Here is an 18947-nt window from a genome sequence, read left to right as displayed (position 1 = left end):
TATTACCCTTAAAATTAACCTATCAATTACTTAATTGTGAGGACCTCTCACCTACGCAGGCACTTGCCAAAACTTACAACTAAATATCCTTAAATTCTTTCAACTATAGATCATTACGCATCTATCTTCTTAATTTCTTAATTTCACATAGACCCTTACGCATCTATCCTTAATTTCCTAATTCAATCATAGACCGTTACGCATCTATCCTTAATTTCCTAATTCAATCATAGACCATTACGCATCTAGATTCCTAATTTCTAAATTTAATCATAGACCATTACGCATCTAGATTCTTAATTCCTTAACCCTCGTCCAACTGACGGAATAACAAACAACATATTTTACCCAATAAAACTTCTCAATATTTCGTATTTTCCAAAATTCCAAAATTACGACTAACAATTTCTTAACACAAAATTCTGACCTTCGATTTTAATTCATTAAATTCATTAATATATCTTCTTAACTAAATTCATTTCCAACTCACTAAATTTTCTACTAAAGTTATCAATCAATTTATTCTAATAAACCCACTGATTTATTTCATTTCTTGATCTCCGCTAAATAATCTTTAACAAAGCTCACTACATAATTTTCTTAACAAGTTCGGTAATCAATTTTCTAAATTCACTAAATTTCTCAATAAATACCTTCGCTAAATTAACTAAATTAATTAAATTTAGCCCACCGGCCTAAATCTAATTTAACACAATTTCTTAAATTCAACTCTGAAATTCTAAAACGTCTCAACAAAATTACCACCGTGGAGCATTATAGAATGACCTTCACTAACTTAATTTCAATTCTAAATTCTCCTTAAATAAATTCTAGGCGATATTTCTTAATTAATTTCTGTCTCGAAAATTCTTAACTAAAATTAATTTATCATAGCCAACAGGCCTATAATAAATTACTAATAAATTGTTCACCAATAAATTAACAATTTTTCTATTAAATATAAAAGTCTAGCGACAAAACTAACTACTTGACCTTGACGATAGAAACTAAGGTACGAATTTGCTAATACCAAGATGACCGCTCAAGAAATTAAATTTAATTATTTTGGCCTCTTAATTAAATTATTAATTAATTTGGCCTAAAATAACTTAGAATACCTGACAACTGAAACCGGTACTCCAGCGATGAAATCTTTTCCCAGTAGAAAGAAAATGACGGGACCAGCTCCACTGTGCCTACTGACTTCCAAGGCTCCAGAAACTCGTATCTCCAAATTACACCCACCTCCCCAATCTTATCCTCGATCAATTTATCCTAGAAATTCCAGTAAATAAATATTTCGAATAAGTCGAAGATCGTCAGCCAAATGGCCTAACGACAAGTAATTTTTAACAAAATACCAGACAATAAAATTAATCGCTTCGTTCCATTCGTGAAGCCTTAAGAAATCAACTACTTACTTGTCTCAGAAAAAATATCCCACGCTGGAACACAGTTACCCAACGTACTCGCAAAAATTTGCCGGAAGAAAGAGGGTCTTAACACAACACCCGGCGTTTTTATAACCTCTGCTCGTGCTCTCCAACTTTCCTATCTTCGCTCCCGCGCTTCATTTTCCGGGGACTTTCGATTAGCACGCCCGGTGACAAGTCGAAACTACTTGTCAAAAATCGAAAGGTAAGGGAAAGCCCTGACCTACCGTGCGTTAATTAAGTGGTCGATAATGACCCCGGGAAGTTCGATTTTCCCTGTTACAATCTCTACACAGAAAATAATTTATATGGGTAAATGATTTTAAATTTTCGCGTATATCCAACGAAATTTGACCTAAACCTTCATTTAAAAAATTAAATTCACATAAAAGATTTTTTTTTTTATTCAGAATCTCGTTAGTGAAAATTGAAAAAGATTTTGTCTACAATATTCAACATAATTGTGATTTTGTTCAATTAACAAAAAAAAAAAAAAATTAAAATTCTTTTTTGTTCAAATAATCCATTTTTCTCCTTTAGCTTTTATACAAAGTTATAAATGTATTACACAAGTATAAAATGCGTTGAACGATAAAAGGATTTAACAAAGCCCTGGGAAAATTGAATTTTCAATACAAAATTTTTATTACAGGCAAGCCATCTCCAGTACGAAATTGCACTCTAGCCAATCAAACGTATACAAGCGTTGAAGTTAAGTGCATTGCCGGATATGATGGTGGTTTGCCTCAGAGATTCGTTCTCGAGGTATACCACGGTAACATTGATTCGTTGCCAGACAGCAAACCACAATACAACGTTTCTTCAAGCGACGAGCCAATTTTTTCACTCTCCAGTCTAGATGTTCCAGTTGATGCTGGAGTACATGTTGCTGTTTATGCTGTCAATGCCAAGGGTCGCAGTCAGGCGGTTGTTCTTAGCGAAGTTACCTTCCGTGACGCTGAAAAACGTACGGGTAAGCCATATTACTATTTTATTGAACTCGATTGATTTTAAGAAAATAAAACCGTGTACGGAAAAATCAAGATTTAACTGGTTACTATCTTAAAAGGGACCTCGTTCCATTTATAGAGAAAAAAATTTTCAGATAATAACTACTACCATGTAGATTGTAGTGAGTGCAATTTTCATTTAACTCAGTTCAATCTAAAATTGGACTCAGTGCTATCCGAGAGTTATTTGTTTCACACTGAGAGAAAAAATTTCGTTTGAAAAAATGGGTATTGTTGTGACAAGAAATTAATTTGTTGAAAGTTTTCAAAATTTATTTTTTACCTGATGAAATCAAAATTTTTCTCACTGAAACTTTCTTGTTGAGAAAAAGTTGTTTTAAATTGAAGAAAAAAAAAAAAAAAAAAAAAAAAAAACAATTTTAGATAAACAGTTTGCGAATTTTTATCCAAAATGAATAAAAAAATCCATTACGTTATTAAGTCTGAACCAACAAATTATATCCTAAAAAAGTATCAAATTAAATCCTCTCTATTCTGACGTTATAAAAAATACAACTAAATTCATTCGTGACGGATGATTCATGGGTGTAATAAACTAAGTAATCGACAACGCAAACTTTTGTTGATACTTTTTCTTTCGATAATTGAATTTCAAGTTCCCAAATATATCATGTCTTTTTTTTAAATATCCTGTTTCAGTAAAACGAGTCAGTGAGAATTTTTTTTCTTTATTAGGAAAAAAAAATAAAAGGTAAACCAACTTGTGAAATGTGAACAGTAGTTTAAACTCATCTAAGTGAAATTCAGAGTGAACTTTTGACTTAGAATCATCCTTATGGTCCCACTAGATTTTTCAGTCTCCGAGGTGATCTCTTAAGTTTATATTAGATCACATGAACTTCTTTGTCTGGGCATTATGGGTTATTAAGTCTTATAAATTTTATTTTCTTAAACTTTACTTTCTTTAGTCTACTTATCTACTAAAAAGTACTTTTGTTTGCTAAATGTTCAATTTTAAATTATTCCTACTTAAGGTAATGAACGAACGGTTAATTGAAGTTATGTTATAATTAATCATACCACTTGAGTAATTATAACTATTGAAAACTTTCATATTCAATTAAATCGAATTAATTAATTTTTCATGAAAACTTTGTGATGAGTAAACTTCATGGACGATTATGCCGATAAAAATTTTTAAATTAATTTGTGAAAAAAAAATCGCTACCGAATGCATGAATCAAAACCTCAGTTTTGTGAAAAAATATGTCTCTTAGACAAATCCCTAGATGTCTCTAGAATATCCCTAGAATATTTTTTAGTTCAGTCGAAAATAGATACTTCAGGCATTTATTTGGCTAATGAAAAAAAAAAAAAAAATTTTTACATAAAGAAATTTCGTTTGCTTTGCTCACCGAGTGTAATGACACCATAACTTATCAAGATTCTGCGCTTTTTTCATGCTTCAAGCGAACGAGAGGGTTGAAATCATTTTTTTACCGCACACTTTTTTTACCCTCATCTTTACCAGCTGATAACTTCTTAGACTTTGGCTTTTCTCTTTTTATTTTTAAGATCTGCCAGAAAATAGATTGAATATATTTTATTTTCTTCAAATTTCTTTTGTAAAATATAAAATCATTGTTAATAATAACACTTTGATAAATATTTGTTCAACAATTATTTAATTCAGGTTATTAATAAAATAAAAAATTTTATAACTCTTATTAGTTTAAATTATGAACCTAGTGAATACCTGTGAAAAATTTGTATAATATGACTTGATATGTCTACATAAGGTTTACTATAATTATATATACCCGTATATAATTTTTTGATCAAAGGTAGTGTTAAAAATCTCCGATGGAAAGCGCATTATCGCTAAATCAATCTTTCACAAATGAAAAATATATAAAATATCTATAAAAAATATATTATCACATCGATATCTTTTTTATGTAATCAATATACATCTTTTAGATATCCTAAAATATATTTTAAATTAAATTACATTTAAAATGTGAATAAAAATCGGCCAAAATTTAGCTATCAATTTATTTATTTATTTATATATATCTTATATGTTTTTAATCTATTTTTGATATTTTAACAGATATTTTTTATAAATTTTCCTCATGGGAAACGACATGTTAATTGACGTACACATTTCTAGAAAAAAAATTGAAAAATGATAATAAATTATTTTTTCACTCTCATTTATAACTTAATATGATCAAAACAGATCATATATAATTCTATCAGGCCATGCCAGGAAATTTTTATGGACATTTTTTTAAGCAGGTTAAAAATGTTAAATCTTAAAAATTATTTTTCTATTTAAATTTCGGCGAAAATTTGATTCAATTTTGTGCTACTTTTATAATTAGAATTAATCAAAATAAGTACAAAGATACTCTTATGGTCACAATATTGATACAAATAATGTTGCTTGCTTACTTATAATAAATTAGGTCATTAGATAAATTGTGTTAACCCTTAATTTATTAGCAAAGATAAAAAAAACTCTTGAAGAAAGTACTATAAAAGATAAAAATGTATAATGATATATCCACATAATCTTGGCTGTATAAACATAAGTAGACTTAGAAAGAATAGTAAGATAAGTAACGATAAGTGAAGTTAATGACAAGAGGTCAGAAAAGAAATTCACGAAGAATAATGGCTCTACAAAAACAGTAAGAGTCTTGTAAAAATTACACAGACGAAAAATTGAAGCAAATAGCCGCATGCGTATATACAGAGGGCAGTTTAATGTGCGAAAAAGAAAGAGCTTGAAATCGACAGGAGGTATAAAAAGCTGCTGAGGTAAATAGAGATGAAAAAAGAACATCTAGAACTATGGTGGGAGAGAAAATAAAAAAAATAAAACAAAAACAGATAAAATAATAAAATAAAGGAAAGTATAGATAGAGGTGCCGCTTAATGACCGCGCTCCTCTAAATTCGTATCTTTTCTAGAAAGTATAAGGTATACTGTTGCCAGCTCCATTACCTGTAATTGCTTTCTTCAATTGTATTCTTTTTTAAAAATTTCTTAATGCTCAAAGGAGCGTGGAGAGAATTTTCTTACTCTCGTACCTTGGATTTTTTTATTTATTAAAGTCATTTAATCTTTTTTATTATTAATTTTTTATTTACTTTTTTATATTTATACCTACAGAAGCGAAACCAATTACTTATAGAGAACATGACTATTACAACTTGAATTGATTCGTTATTTTAACGATTCATAAAAATTATTGACTATTGATTCTAGTGTAGAGATATGATATATATTTATCTATATATATTTTATTCACAACTCCAATTAAGTTAACAAAAAATGTTGATAGACTGCCAATCAAAATTGAATTTAAATATCTCTATCAGTCACATCAACTGATTTTCTGATGCATAAAATAGGTCACTGAAGGTAGTCATAATACTATGTTCCGTTATATTTTTATTTTAAAGGATTGAAAAATATCCAATAATTAAAGAGTATTGAATTTTTACTTTTCCGCTGAAAAAAGATTACTGGAATGAATGTTAATTTGATATGTGAAAAAATATCAAACTCATAAATAGTGAAAAATTTTTAAGTTATTATTTGTAAACAGATGTCATAATTTTTTAAGCTGTTAAATATTCGCAATAATTATTTTTTTCAAAAACAAAAAAAAATATTCAGTCTTGACATTGGTTTAAAAAATTTTGTAATAAGAAATTTTTTTAATCCACTTTTGTTAAAAACTCGAACGATTGTCATGTATTTATTTTTACAAGTCAATTTAATTCTCACCAAACATATATAACCATAAGAAAAGTTAAAAACTACGAAAATTCAATGTCACTTCATTATTCAATTCAACATTTTATCAGTTGGATGTTTTGAATCAATAAAATTTCGTTGAGTTTCACTCAGTTCTCTATCTCGTTGTAAAAAAAATATTTGAAAAGTCAACGGTACAAAAAATAGTAAAAAAATTTTCAATCAACAATAGTACCTTGAATTTCTAGAAAAGAAATGATGCTCTCTGATCAAATGGAACGCTACTGGTACTTGGTCAACAACCTCTCTACAACTATTATGACATTGGTTGTATAAAAAAAAAAAAAAATATTCGTTAAACTCAGAACATAGAAGCAACTTTTCTATCTTATTTCAGTAGTTTACAATCGTTAAATAAATATAAACTGTACAAAGTATAACTGACTGTTCAATTTACCGTGTAATTAAAAAACAATTATTAATTTCTTCTTTTATATAATTCCTTTTTTTACTTATTCACGAACTTTTTCAATTTTCTATTTTCTTTGCGCTTTTATTGTTTCTCTAATTATTTGTATTTTATAAGCTTGATACAAATATCCGTAATATCTACTTCTAGCTATTACTTATATTTAATAAATCGATCGATAAACACTTATAAAAACAATATAAACTACAAGAAGAAATTTATGCAATTTTATCTACAATGTAATTTACCGCAAAATGTAAATTATATATATCTAGCGTCGATAATGGTTTTTATTATTTTTTTCAATACCTACTACAAATTCAGTGGTTGTTCTACTCCGCCGAAAAAGTGAAGATTCATTATTAGCCAATACAAATTGATCTGACTTAGAAAACTGTTGAGTGTTGATAATAAAATAGGATACACCTATATCATGCATGAATACTTTTTCAACCTGACTTTTTGCATAATGTGAATTTTTTTTTCTGTCTAGTTAGTAATATAACGAACAGGTATACAAATATTGAGCCGAAACCGGCTCAGAGGTCATATCAGTTTTCAGTAGTCGACCTAAAAAGCAATGTGTGGCTACAAAATTACGTGCTAAGTCGAGCTGTAGAAAGTTTTTCATTCCGTTGCATGTACTATGCGAAGGGTTAATAACTTTCTTGTTCATTTTTTTACTACTACATACGAGCCATCACCAGAATCTGAAATATATTATGCAGTATGGAAGAATCGAAATTTATCGAATTAACGGTTATGTTTCTTCAAAAATTTATAATAAAAGTCATCAGATAGTCAAATTTAAAAAAATCAAAAAATAATACGATGACATTTTTGAACAAATCAACTGATTTGAACTACTTGTGAAAAAAATTTTCCGAGAAAGCCAATTTTCATATCTGGTCAGATACGATTAATATGACAACATATGGCCTAATCTGGTCATACATGCCAATTAGACTAGAATCAATAAATTTCTTTTAAAAAATTTTTAAAAAAATTTTCAATGAAAAATTTGACTAATTATCGAAGTTGTACGTAATGTGATATAAATAAAAGAATTACATAATTCATACTAGTTATATTCACAGCATTTATATAACACTAATTTCGTATTTTTGAAGTTGAAGTTTACCACCAAAAAACAATAGGTAATCAGAAAACTTTAATGACAAAAAGTATAGAGTACTCCTATTATATCCATGTATTTAAAAGCAATTATAATAATGAACAAGAACGATCTAATAAAACTGATTATTGTCTAATAATGTCGGTCATTTGTATTTAGATTTAACTTGAACTGTTCTGCGGCAATAATTGTTATCAACAATAATTAATAATTAGTTTATAAAAGTAGTTTAACCCAATAGTGATTTCTAAGTTAATTTTATACCTTTATATTTATTCAAACTATACCTAAAAACAGGTGATAGTAGGAAGTAGATGATAAGAGGTTAAAGATAATACCGTCACATGCATAAATACTATCGACAGAGAAGCGTTTGCGCAGATGAAGGCTGAACAATTGAGGTCTCTGCACTGTACTGTCGTCTTCTCGTGAGTTGACTACGCAAATACAGTATAAACGAGCATGAGAACAAGGATAGCTCGTTAGTGCCAAGTACAATAATTGAGATAAGGACCACCTTTATAAAGCTTCCACAATTTCGTATGTATTGCTAGCTAGCAAACTTGTGATAAGCTTGTATTCTTGTACAGGCAATATTTACTTACTTTAACAATCTTGTCAATCTATGATCTGCATAACACGTGTGCTATTGTGAATTACACTTACCTGCTTGACTAAACCTACTGCTGGAGTGCTCTTATTTTTATTGCACAGAAAAGATCCTATCAATTACAATGTCCATGCAATTAACAAGATTGTTTATCTAAAACTACCCGTGAAAAAATTTCTGACATGGTCAATTTTCATATCCGGCTATATATGATGATATCAGACTATATATGAGAATAAAAAAATATAGGGTAGAAAAACCGTTTGTGGCTATTGTACCGTTTATGGCCATTTATTGTTCAAATAAATGATAGATATAAATTTATATTAATAAACCATTACAAACTCAATTTGTTTTAATATAAATTTTTTAAAACTCAACAAAAATATGGTTATAATATTATAATTTTTTATAAATTAATTCAAATGTTAACTGGCCAAAATCGGTGCTAAGGTGGCCAAAAACGGTACTTCTACCCTATTATTATAATTTTTCAATTTTTTATTTTTTCAAGAAATGTTTATTCGCTCTCCGTCGAAGATTTTCAATACTGACTTAGGTTGAAAAGATATATATGGACATATTAGGAATATATCAGGCGCGATATAGGCATATCAGGATATATCAAGCCGTAACAAACCAGACAAGTCTTGATATTGCCAATTTTCACACCATACCATTTATGAACAGATCAGGACATTTAAAAAATTATGTTAGGTCATATCACAAAATGTTTTTACGACTAAGTTTATTTTTCCTGATTTCAAGGTAAAAAAGTATTCAAATGAGTTACACTCTAAACACATAATAAAAAAACTATTATTTATGAAAAATTGTTTACTAAACAGAATTCGCTCGTATTAAAAATTCATTTATTAAATAATTTACGATTATACTCTTTATCTACTCTAAATCTATAAATCATACGACCGAATATTCTATACATAATTTTTTTTTATCCAAGCTTAAAAATAATCTGAATAAATTGAAAGCAATTATATTATGGAAATGGTGGGTCTCTCGAATAATGAAAAAATATATAAGATTGAATAAATAATGGATTTTATTAAGTGTTTTATGAATGCTTTTATTGGTGCTCGGACGTCTATCTTCTAGACCTCTAAGCTCTTGCACCAACAGTGCCGAGAAAACGAGTAGGATAAGCGGAAAAGTACAGAACAGCTAGGGTGAGAACAGAAACACGGTATTGACATTGACTTTAATTCGCTTACCTAACCGGAACGTCACGAAGCTCAGCTTCATACCGGCATTGATCCAGGTGTGTCGCAGTTTGACTCCAACTCCTACTAAGCCCGGCTTGGGCTGACTTGAGACCTGGATCCTGCCGATATACATGCTTCACTGTTCACTGTTCGCTGAATATATCCTCTGCTATGGATTTAGTACCATGGATTTTGGTTCATGTTTACTCAACTTTCATTGTTTAATGAATTTTTTCAAAGTTTAGTCTTTTTGCGAGAATCTTTTGTATATATACTATTAACAATTATAATAACAACAAATAAAATTGTTTCACTAATACTTTTGACAATTACTCACAATAAAAAAAAATCATTTATTTAACAATGATTCTGTAAATTTCTTTCAGTATAAATTTATTTTTTATTTAAAGATATTATGAATTAATTTTATTTTATTATTTATCCAGAAGAGCAATATTTTCGTTTCAAATTTTGGTGCCACTTAATTATGTTTGTGTGTACTGCATAGTAATCTATCCACTAAATTTAATATTGATTTATTCAACGTGACACATTATTACTAACTATAATAGAGTAATCAATTTGTATGCTAAGCGTCAATCCTTACTAGATATACAAACCACTGGTGTGATGCGACTCGGTGGTTAACACATTAATATCTCTCAAATGATCTACAGTGATAGTTTTACTCCAATATTGATAATTAATTTACATTCATACTCAAGGTCAAATGTCAGCTAGAAAAAATCATGAAATATAGTCTCATAACTAGAAAAAAGATATTTCATTTTTGTCTAAGCTATTATATAAAATTACCAAAATGAAATTAGCAGACATCGAACAATTCTTAGGATTTTTCTTAGGAAAACTTGAAAAACTAAAAGTGCAATTTTTAAAAACTATTTTTTTTGTTATAATTTAACTAATAAAAAAAAATAAAAAAATTTGCAAATAACTGCTGATTTTAGGATCATTATTAAAATTGTTATATTAGTAGATGATGTCTCGTAAAATAATAATCTCACTAAATTTTTGAAAAAAAATTACAAACAAACAGTTAAAATAATATTGATCACTTAAAATTTTTGTCTTTAATATTGAGTCTTATAACAAATCACCGTTTTTATATTATTTATAAAAAAAATACTGTTAAGATTTTAATAAAAATTGAGACAATCAGAAAAAATAAGATATTAAATATTTTTCATAATTGAAAGTACAGATTCAAAAAATGAGGTAGTAATAATTATTTAAAAACTATCAAAAAATTATCTGTCTCTCGATCTCCAATGTGACGCATCATAAGTAAATCTTAAATTAATATGTAAATCAAACGAGACTTTGTATCTCTTAGTTCAACTATTATGCATGAAATTTGATAGTATTTACTAAAGGTATAAAAAAGAATTAAAATATCGAGTTTCAGTTGTCATTGTTCTGCATTAATAAATGCATCTCCGTTCTTCGCTGCTTGCATTTTTACGATTAATATTTTTCAACCAAATAATAAATTTAAAATTTGAATATAGTTTGAAACATGCTCTGATTTATCCATTTTCTCTTTATTATTTTTTTAATAGATTTTACTGGTGAAGATTGAACATAAAAATGTGAAGGTATAAAAATGAAAAAAACATGTGCATCATATTGATATATTAATAGTTAAAACTATAAATATCACCGGGAAATGACCATAAACGTAAATCCAAAAATAGATAATACCTTACTAATTAATAATTAGTATTAATGAAATGTCGTAATTAGTGGTATTTATATCATATGCACGTTTAATACGATAAGTCTTCATTAGACAGAAGACTATTATTTTATAAGTGGTTCATTAAATTGCATGCGTAATTTTATTCCATTGTGAGTTTAATTATTTCATTACGATTCAAAGCATTAAAACATTAACTGATAATAAAATGATTTATTGAAAGTATCAAAAACAATCACTGTTAATAAATACTATTAAACAAACCAATGAATTCTAATAAATATTTGCGAGTATATGTTTCTAGTGGAAAATATTGAGTGTACTTTATTCTCTCTTGAAAACTTTTTAACGATATACTCATGTTAAATCGTTTATACGGCAAATACAGTGCACTGCATTGGTTTAAAAATCAGATTATTTGAAGAGGAACTTGAAACTTTTTATCATTATACTGAATTAACACTACAGAATACAGAATATTTCATTTTTTTATGATAAATCATTTTCAAAGCTTCGTCTTAATTTAAATAGAAAAATTCTTAAACCGTAAAAATTTTCTTGATTCAAAAAAATGAAACTCTTCAAAATGATATTCTTGGTTCAAGAATAATTTTTCTTTTTCTGTATACATCTAAGGAAAGAAGTTATGTGCAAGCTAGGTTTTTATGACCTTACATACTTAGATCAGTGAAAGGACTCTCCGTTTGATGAGACACGAATTTTGGTACCATAAAGCTTACCGTTTGTTTTCGATAATATATAAACGTTTTGCTTAAAAAAATAGAGAGAAATAATTAAACTATATTGTCAAATATTTTTTAACGGAAAAATTAATCTGCAATAAATTTTTTAAGCAAATGAGATTTTCAAACAACCCATAATATAAAATTGATGGCTAAAGTCAAGTTAGTAATACTAGATTTTGCAAAAAATAATTAAAGAATCAATTTTTTGGTCTAAAAACCTTGTAGGTAATGCGAAAATAATCAAATCGATATATATCAATCATCAGAAATTAATTTATCGAGAGATTTAAAGCCTATTATCCCTTACACGGAAAAAATTTCTTATAAGCGTTAACAATACATGTTTTAGAGATTCTATTATCTGAGATGGTAATTAAATTTGTAAAAGTCAAGATGATCCTACTCCAATAAATCGGCACCAATCGTTGAACAGCAACTTCTGCCCTCCAACTTTAGTTATTGGAGTATAATGCAAAATTAATGACTAAAGTGAAGTTAATTTAATATCATAATTTAATTCGTTATACCAATCGAAAAAATGGATCCTGATTCCTTCTTCGTTTGGGATTAGAGTGCGCGCGTAAAGTGCGCAACTTAAATTTCTTACACTGATAGAAGGATTTATTTGTATTAAAAAAATATTTGTTAATAGTTAACAAATCATTTATTAGAGACCATTTTTTAGTATCAAACAAATATTTCTTAGTATTTAAAATGATTTGTTTGTATTTAATAAATCATATATTCATTTATTAAATATTAATAAATCTTTTTAAATACTAAGAAATATTTGTTAAGGACTAAAAAGTGGTCTCTAATAAATGATTTGTTAAATATTAACAAATATTTTTAACTATAAACAAATCCTTCTATCAGTGTATATTTACTTAAAATAAAATTAAATAATTAAAATTAGACATACTCTATGTAGTGAAATATTTTTTTTTTCACTTAAATTAAGTAATCCAATATGAGATTAATTTTATTTAGTAGTGATATTTTAAATTCAAGTTATTTCTAGGTTGTGATGTTATTTGGAGGAGTTATTACTTGGTATACTATATAATTACGGTAGAGTTGTAATTGGGTAGAGGTATTTATTGGTGGAAATGTGATAGTAAAGCTGACTCGGGTATTGCAATTTGGGTACAGTTGTTTACAGTAGAAATGTTAATGCTCCAAGTAATGAGAAACATTATTTTATTTATTTCTAACAATGAAATTACAATTGATTTTATCATTAGAATAACAAGTTTTTTAAAAAAAAAATTTCATGTAATTTCTGAAGAAAATAATTAGAAGTGATTTGTAAGTAAAAAATTAAACTTATATTAAAAATTTTTTTATTAAATTTTGTAATTAGTTTTGCTCAGTAAAAATATAATACACTGATAGAAGGATTTCTTAGTATTTAAAAAGATTTTTTTGTATTTAAGAAATCATTTCTTAAACATCATTTCTTAGTATTTAAAAAATATTTCTTAAATACAAAGAAATATTTCTTAAATATTAAGAAATATAACTACTAAGAAATATTTCTTAAATACAAAGAAATATTTCTTAAATACTAAGAAATATTTTTTAAATGCTAAGAAATGATTTCTTAAATACAAAGAAATCTTCTTAAATGCTAAGAAATCCTTCTATCAGTGTACGAAATTAATCATTCAAATTTTCATTATTCAATATTTATTCGCAATAATTAAAATTTGTTTTTTATTTTTACTATCAATCATCGGCTGCCCAATTTCAAAACACAGTAACTAACATTTAGAAATTTTTTTTAATTTTTCTTATTAAAAAAAAAATTTGCCTGCTAAATTGATAAAAAATTTAATTTATGAATCCACAGTACTTGAATATAAATATTTTTAAGAAAAAATACTTGAAATTAAGGTCTAAAAGTTATAAAAAATGCAGCAATACTAAAAAAAATTAGGTATAAAAAATTTTCAGTTACTGTATTTTAAAATTGGACAGCCGTCATATTTTGCTCTATTTTGCTTAAATTGATTTTATTTATTACACGAATAATTTAATTTAATAAAAAAAGTTAAATGAATAGAAATTTCTTTTGCACTCTCAAACTTTCAGTATTTAAAGTCCATCATCTGCCAAATTTTGTTAACAGTGACAGGTTAAAATTATTAAAGATTTACAAGGCAGATTAGAAAAACTTATAACACGTGCAGTTATAAAAAATGCTATAATTTTTACCAGTTAAATCAAAGTAGCAGACAGATAAATAGTATGATTACTTCGCACAATAAAAATGTTATAATTCAAGCTATAAAATAACCATGATATCTTTCGATAACATTGTTTGACGTCTGTTCTCATGAAAGCTAACAATACCTGGAATTGTATAGTGACCCGAGAATATTTAGTGAATAACGAGGAAAGAGAAATGTTGAGATGGAATTAAAATGGTGCCTTTATCTTTACTACGCCGGTTGCAGAAAGAAGTTATTCTCGTATGAAACTCGATTAAAGTTCTATTTCAAGTTTTACGAGCAAGTGCATTTTCAATGCCCCTATGATACCTTCACGAGGTATGACGATAAAACAGATGCTAGGGTGAGATCGTCGACCCCTATTGATTGCCGACAACCCGGTAACTCCTTCTTTATAATATTTCCAATACATATATTATATTTATTGCTTACATGTATATTTTATACAATATACAAAAATAAATCTATCCAACCGAACATTGATTCCGTGAAATAATGACAATAGCTTTAAATTATGCCTTCGATGTCAACCAAAAATTGTTAAATTCGATTTATCCCAAATCCTTACATTAAAATTACTAGCTATAGAAAACCACTTTTATTTGTTAACTGTTATCAGTTGTAACTTAAGAATTTTTTCATTAATTAAAATTTTATTGCATAATTTTACAAAGCTAGTTATTTTTAATTTGAAGTCAAATACACAACTACTCGAAATACTTACACTATAAATTGTTATTTACATTAGCTGGTTCATCGAAAATGTTATATCTATCTATCTATCTATAAATAAAACCAGTGTATATAAGTTTAGCTGGAGTAGGTTTTAAAATTTTCGGTGTTAAAATTTAACACCAACGCCAGTGTTAATCCAATTTAACACTGAACGGTGCTAAAGTGAGTATCTTTCATACAGTTTTTTTTTTATCTCAGTATAGCAGCATCCATAAATTCAGATTTAATCGAACTAAACATATTCAATTCTAAGGTAAAATTAGATTGATACAATTAAATGATTAAAAGTAAATCTGATAATGCTTCGTTTCTTCAATCACAAATCGAAATAGAACACCTATTTAAATTGAAAAGTTAATGATACACTGTAAAGAACGCGAGTGAATTTTACTCCACATTCACTCACATCACTCAGAGTACCAGAGAGAAGTATTAAACACTCCGCGTTCGGAGTGAATCCGGAGTTCTTTTCAGGGGTGTGATTCCGGAGTGAATCTGGATTTGAATCCGAAAAACATCCAAGTACGGAGTTCTTAGACTAAAATAAATTTTTATTTAACTAGAACAAGTTTTATGTGCCAAATTATGTTTTTTCGTAGGTATATAAAACAAATTTTAGTTAAAAAAAAATTTATATATATTAATAAAATAGTTTAAATCTGTCTCGGAACGAATTTCACTCCCGTTGGAAGTAAATTAATTGAAAATCATCCACTCCGCATTCACTGCCAAAATTTTTTACAGTGTGTTAGTATAATGGTCAAATTTATTGGCGAATTTCAAAATAAAATAATATTATTGGAAGAATAGAACACACAACTACTGAAACTCAATACGAAAATAACATTGAAAATGATTGCTATAATAATTTATATAACATTATAACAATAAATATGTCTGAATGAAAACAAAGTTTGCATAAAAGTTATTAACATCAGTTCATTATTTCTCTTGTAGTTAAAGTAAAACTTTATACAACAACTCTACCTTACTCAAATATATATCGTGATTGGAGTATTCATGACAACAACATACACAGAGTGTTTTTATATCTCGTCAGAAATTTTATTTGTTAATCCTATAGAAGCAGTAGGTTGAATCTCACGGTCTAATTTTTTATATACAATAACTACTTGTATTCACATGCATACACGTACGCTTATGAAAAACTAAAAATTGAAATAAAAAAAAAATATACTTTTATATAATTATTCATAATTCAACATTACCTCTTCCTATATGAAATGATACGTTTTGGTATAAAATATAAATTAAAAAAAAAAAAATACCATGAATTTTGATATTGTTCGAAAATAATATCTTTTAAAATATGTGAAGCACTTTTACCGACTTTTACATCCTATAGAGGTTCATATCAACTTTCAATAGATAGACTCGCTCGAATCTTGAAAGTATTAAAATCCTTTGACTAGTTATCGCAGTTCATATCACCGAAACTATTTCTCATCTGAGGCTGAAAAATTTTCAATAATATAATAAAGAGATCAAAATAAAAAGTACGAAAAGATGGAAATAACTTTTATATTAAAATTTATATTTTTTTAAAATTTATAATCCTATAAAAACAGTCTGTGATGATAATAAAGTAACTTTTAATATTATTAACAGCCGCTCTAAATTCAAATAATTTTTACAGTTTAATAAAATAAACGATTCAAATTTAATTGTATTACTAACGAATGAGTAATATTAGTTATTGCTAGACCAGTGGATTTATTTTACAAAATAGAAAATAATACTGCAGCAATGGTATATTTTTACTATGAACTTATTATCGTTAATTTATATGACCGTTGTTTCTGGAAATATTAAATAGGAGCTTGAAAATTAAAACAAATCATTTTCGAAAGTTTGAAAATTGATTTATTAACATTTTCACTAAATATTGATAACGGTTGAAAAACTTAATATATTTTAAAAAATAAAAATTTTATTTAATTTTCAGAAATAAAATGTAATAATAATGATAATAATAATAATATTATTTTAAAGTTAGATAATTAGTGATTAACTTTGATTATTCTTTTGTAACCAGGTCAGGATGCAGGAATCGTATTATCTCCTCTAATTGGTATAGTAATCGGTGCTCTTCTTACCCTCGTGTCTGTTGTCCTCGCAATCGTAATAAAAGCACGACGAGAACGAATGTCAAAACCACGCCATGAAAAGCCTGGCGAACTGAGAGAATTACCACAACAGCAGTATTCAAATCCGAGTCCGCAACAAACAGTGGAAACTGATCCAGATGTTATCCCAAATAAATTTGGTAAATATTTAATTTATTATTTTAGAATTATTTACAAATTATTCAAACTGTGTTCTAACTATTTATTCAAGTTACTATAATGCTTTATTTTCAATTATTTTTCAACAAAAAATATTCTTTAAAAGGTTTTTTGATAAATTTTCACCTTTATGTACCACCGAATCATCAAAACAGTGATTAATACTTGCATACAATTTTTCGAAGATTTTCGAAAATCGGGAAATTATTGATGGTGTGTGTGTGTGTATGTGTGTGTGTGTGTGTGTGTGTGTGTGTGTGTGTGTGTGTGTGTGTGTGTGTGTGTGTGTGTGTGTGTGTGTGTGTGTCCGGTCAAAATCCGGTCAAAATCGGTTGATTCGTTCGAGAGGTATCGTGAACGAAAAATTTCAAAAAAATTAGGAAAACAGTTGACCCTGAAGGCCATCCCTGCAACTTCCCGCTACTTTTGTAATTAAGCGCTCAAAATAACTCTTATTACGTTTTCGAGCTCTTCAAGCTCAAAAATATAATTTTCGTTTAGTTTTGAGCTCTCTGAGCTCAAAAGTCTGATAGACGTTTAATAAAACACTATTTTTTAAATTTTCAAACCGCAATAACTTTTGAATGAATAAACCGATTTTCACGCGGTTGGCGGCATTCGACGCAATTTTTCACATTCTATGATATATTTTCAATCACAACTCGATCAGACCAGAAATTTCGATATAATTCGAAAAAAAAACACTTTTTTTCGATTTCTTTCGTCAACAATAACTCACGAACGAATCAACCGATTTTGACCGGCTTGGTGGCGATCGACGTGGTTTTTTGATGTTAAAAGCTGATTAATTTTTGGAATTGATCGGTCAAGGTGTTTAAAAGTTATTAAAAAAAAACCACATTTGAAAAAATTTTTTTTCGCAGTTTTTTTAAGATTTTTCAAAACCTATTCGTTCGAATCAGTCCAACTTGTATTCAAAATCTAAGTTTAGTTGAGCCCTTTCGAATGGCACCAACCGCGATCAAATCGGTCAAGTTGTTCAAAAGTTATGAGAGGTTTACTTACATCCACACACACACACACACACACACACACACACCATCGCGGGAATAGTCAGGGAAGCATTCTAGGACCTCAAAACGTCGAGATCTGATGAAAACTCGATTTTCGAAAAACGGGGTAAAAACAATAACTTCCCGATTTTTGAAAATTTTCAATTTTCTTAATGGGAAGTTAAAAAGTGCTTTTTTAACATAACTTCGGCATTTTTTTTTAGATCGTTTTCAATGTAATGTCGAACGAATTCGGAAAAAGTGAATTTTTCAAATTTCTCCAAAATTTTTGGTCTGATTAATTTGTGGTTAAAAGTAAATCATAGGCTATTGCAGTAAATAAAGTTATTGCAGTTTGAAAATTTTAAGAATCGGGTTTTATTAAATTTTTATCAGGATTTTGAGCTCGAAGAGCTCGAAAGCATAGAACAGCTGATTCTTTGAGTTCGGAGAGCTCAAAATAACACATAAATTGTGATTTTGAACTCGAAGAATATGATCAATGTAAAACATAAGGGAAAATCAAATAAAGTTAAAACTGATCACGAGAAATTCATTCGTAACTCTCAAATGCTATATTAAGC

At 27.7% G+C, this 18947-nt stretch overlaps 1 protein-coding gene across 2 annotated transcripts in view; it reads left to right on the top strand.

The window, feature by feature from the left end:
• Nucleotides 1-18947, top strand: part of LOC123271586 (neural cell adhesion molecule 2-like) — a 449338-nt gene that overhangs the window by 427354 nt on the left and 3037 nt on the right. The window contains exons 13-14 of one of the 2 annotated variants that reach the window (XM_044737967.1): nt 2086-2400; nt 17101-17331. In XM_044737967.1, the coding sequence (XP_044593902.1) occupies nt 2086-2400; nt 17101-17331 (546 nt within the window). Of the gene's footprint in view, nt 1-2085; nt 2407-17100; nt 17332-18947 lie in introns of both variants that reach the window. The other variant, XM_044737959.1, reaches the window with a different exon arrangement.

The sequence above is a fragment of the Cotesia glomerata genome, linkage group LG1 (assembly GCF_020080835.1).
Source record: "Cotesia glomerata isolate CgM1 linkage group LG1, MPM_Cglom_v2.3, whole genome shotgun sequence".
Classification (NCBI taxonomy): domain Eukaryota; kingdom Metazoa; phylum Arthropoda; class Insecta; order Hymenoptera; family Braconidae; genus Cotesia; species Cotesia glomerata.
Note: the sequence above shows the minus strand (reverse complement) of the source record. Positions and strands in the feature narration are given on the sequence as shown.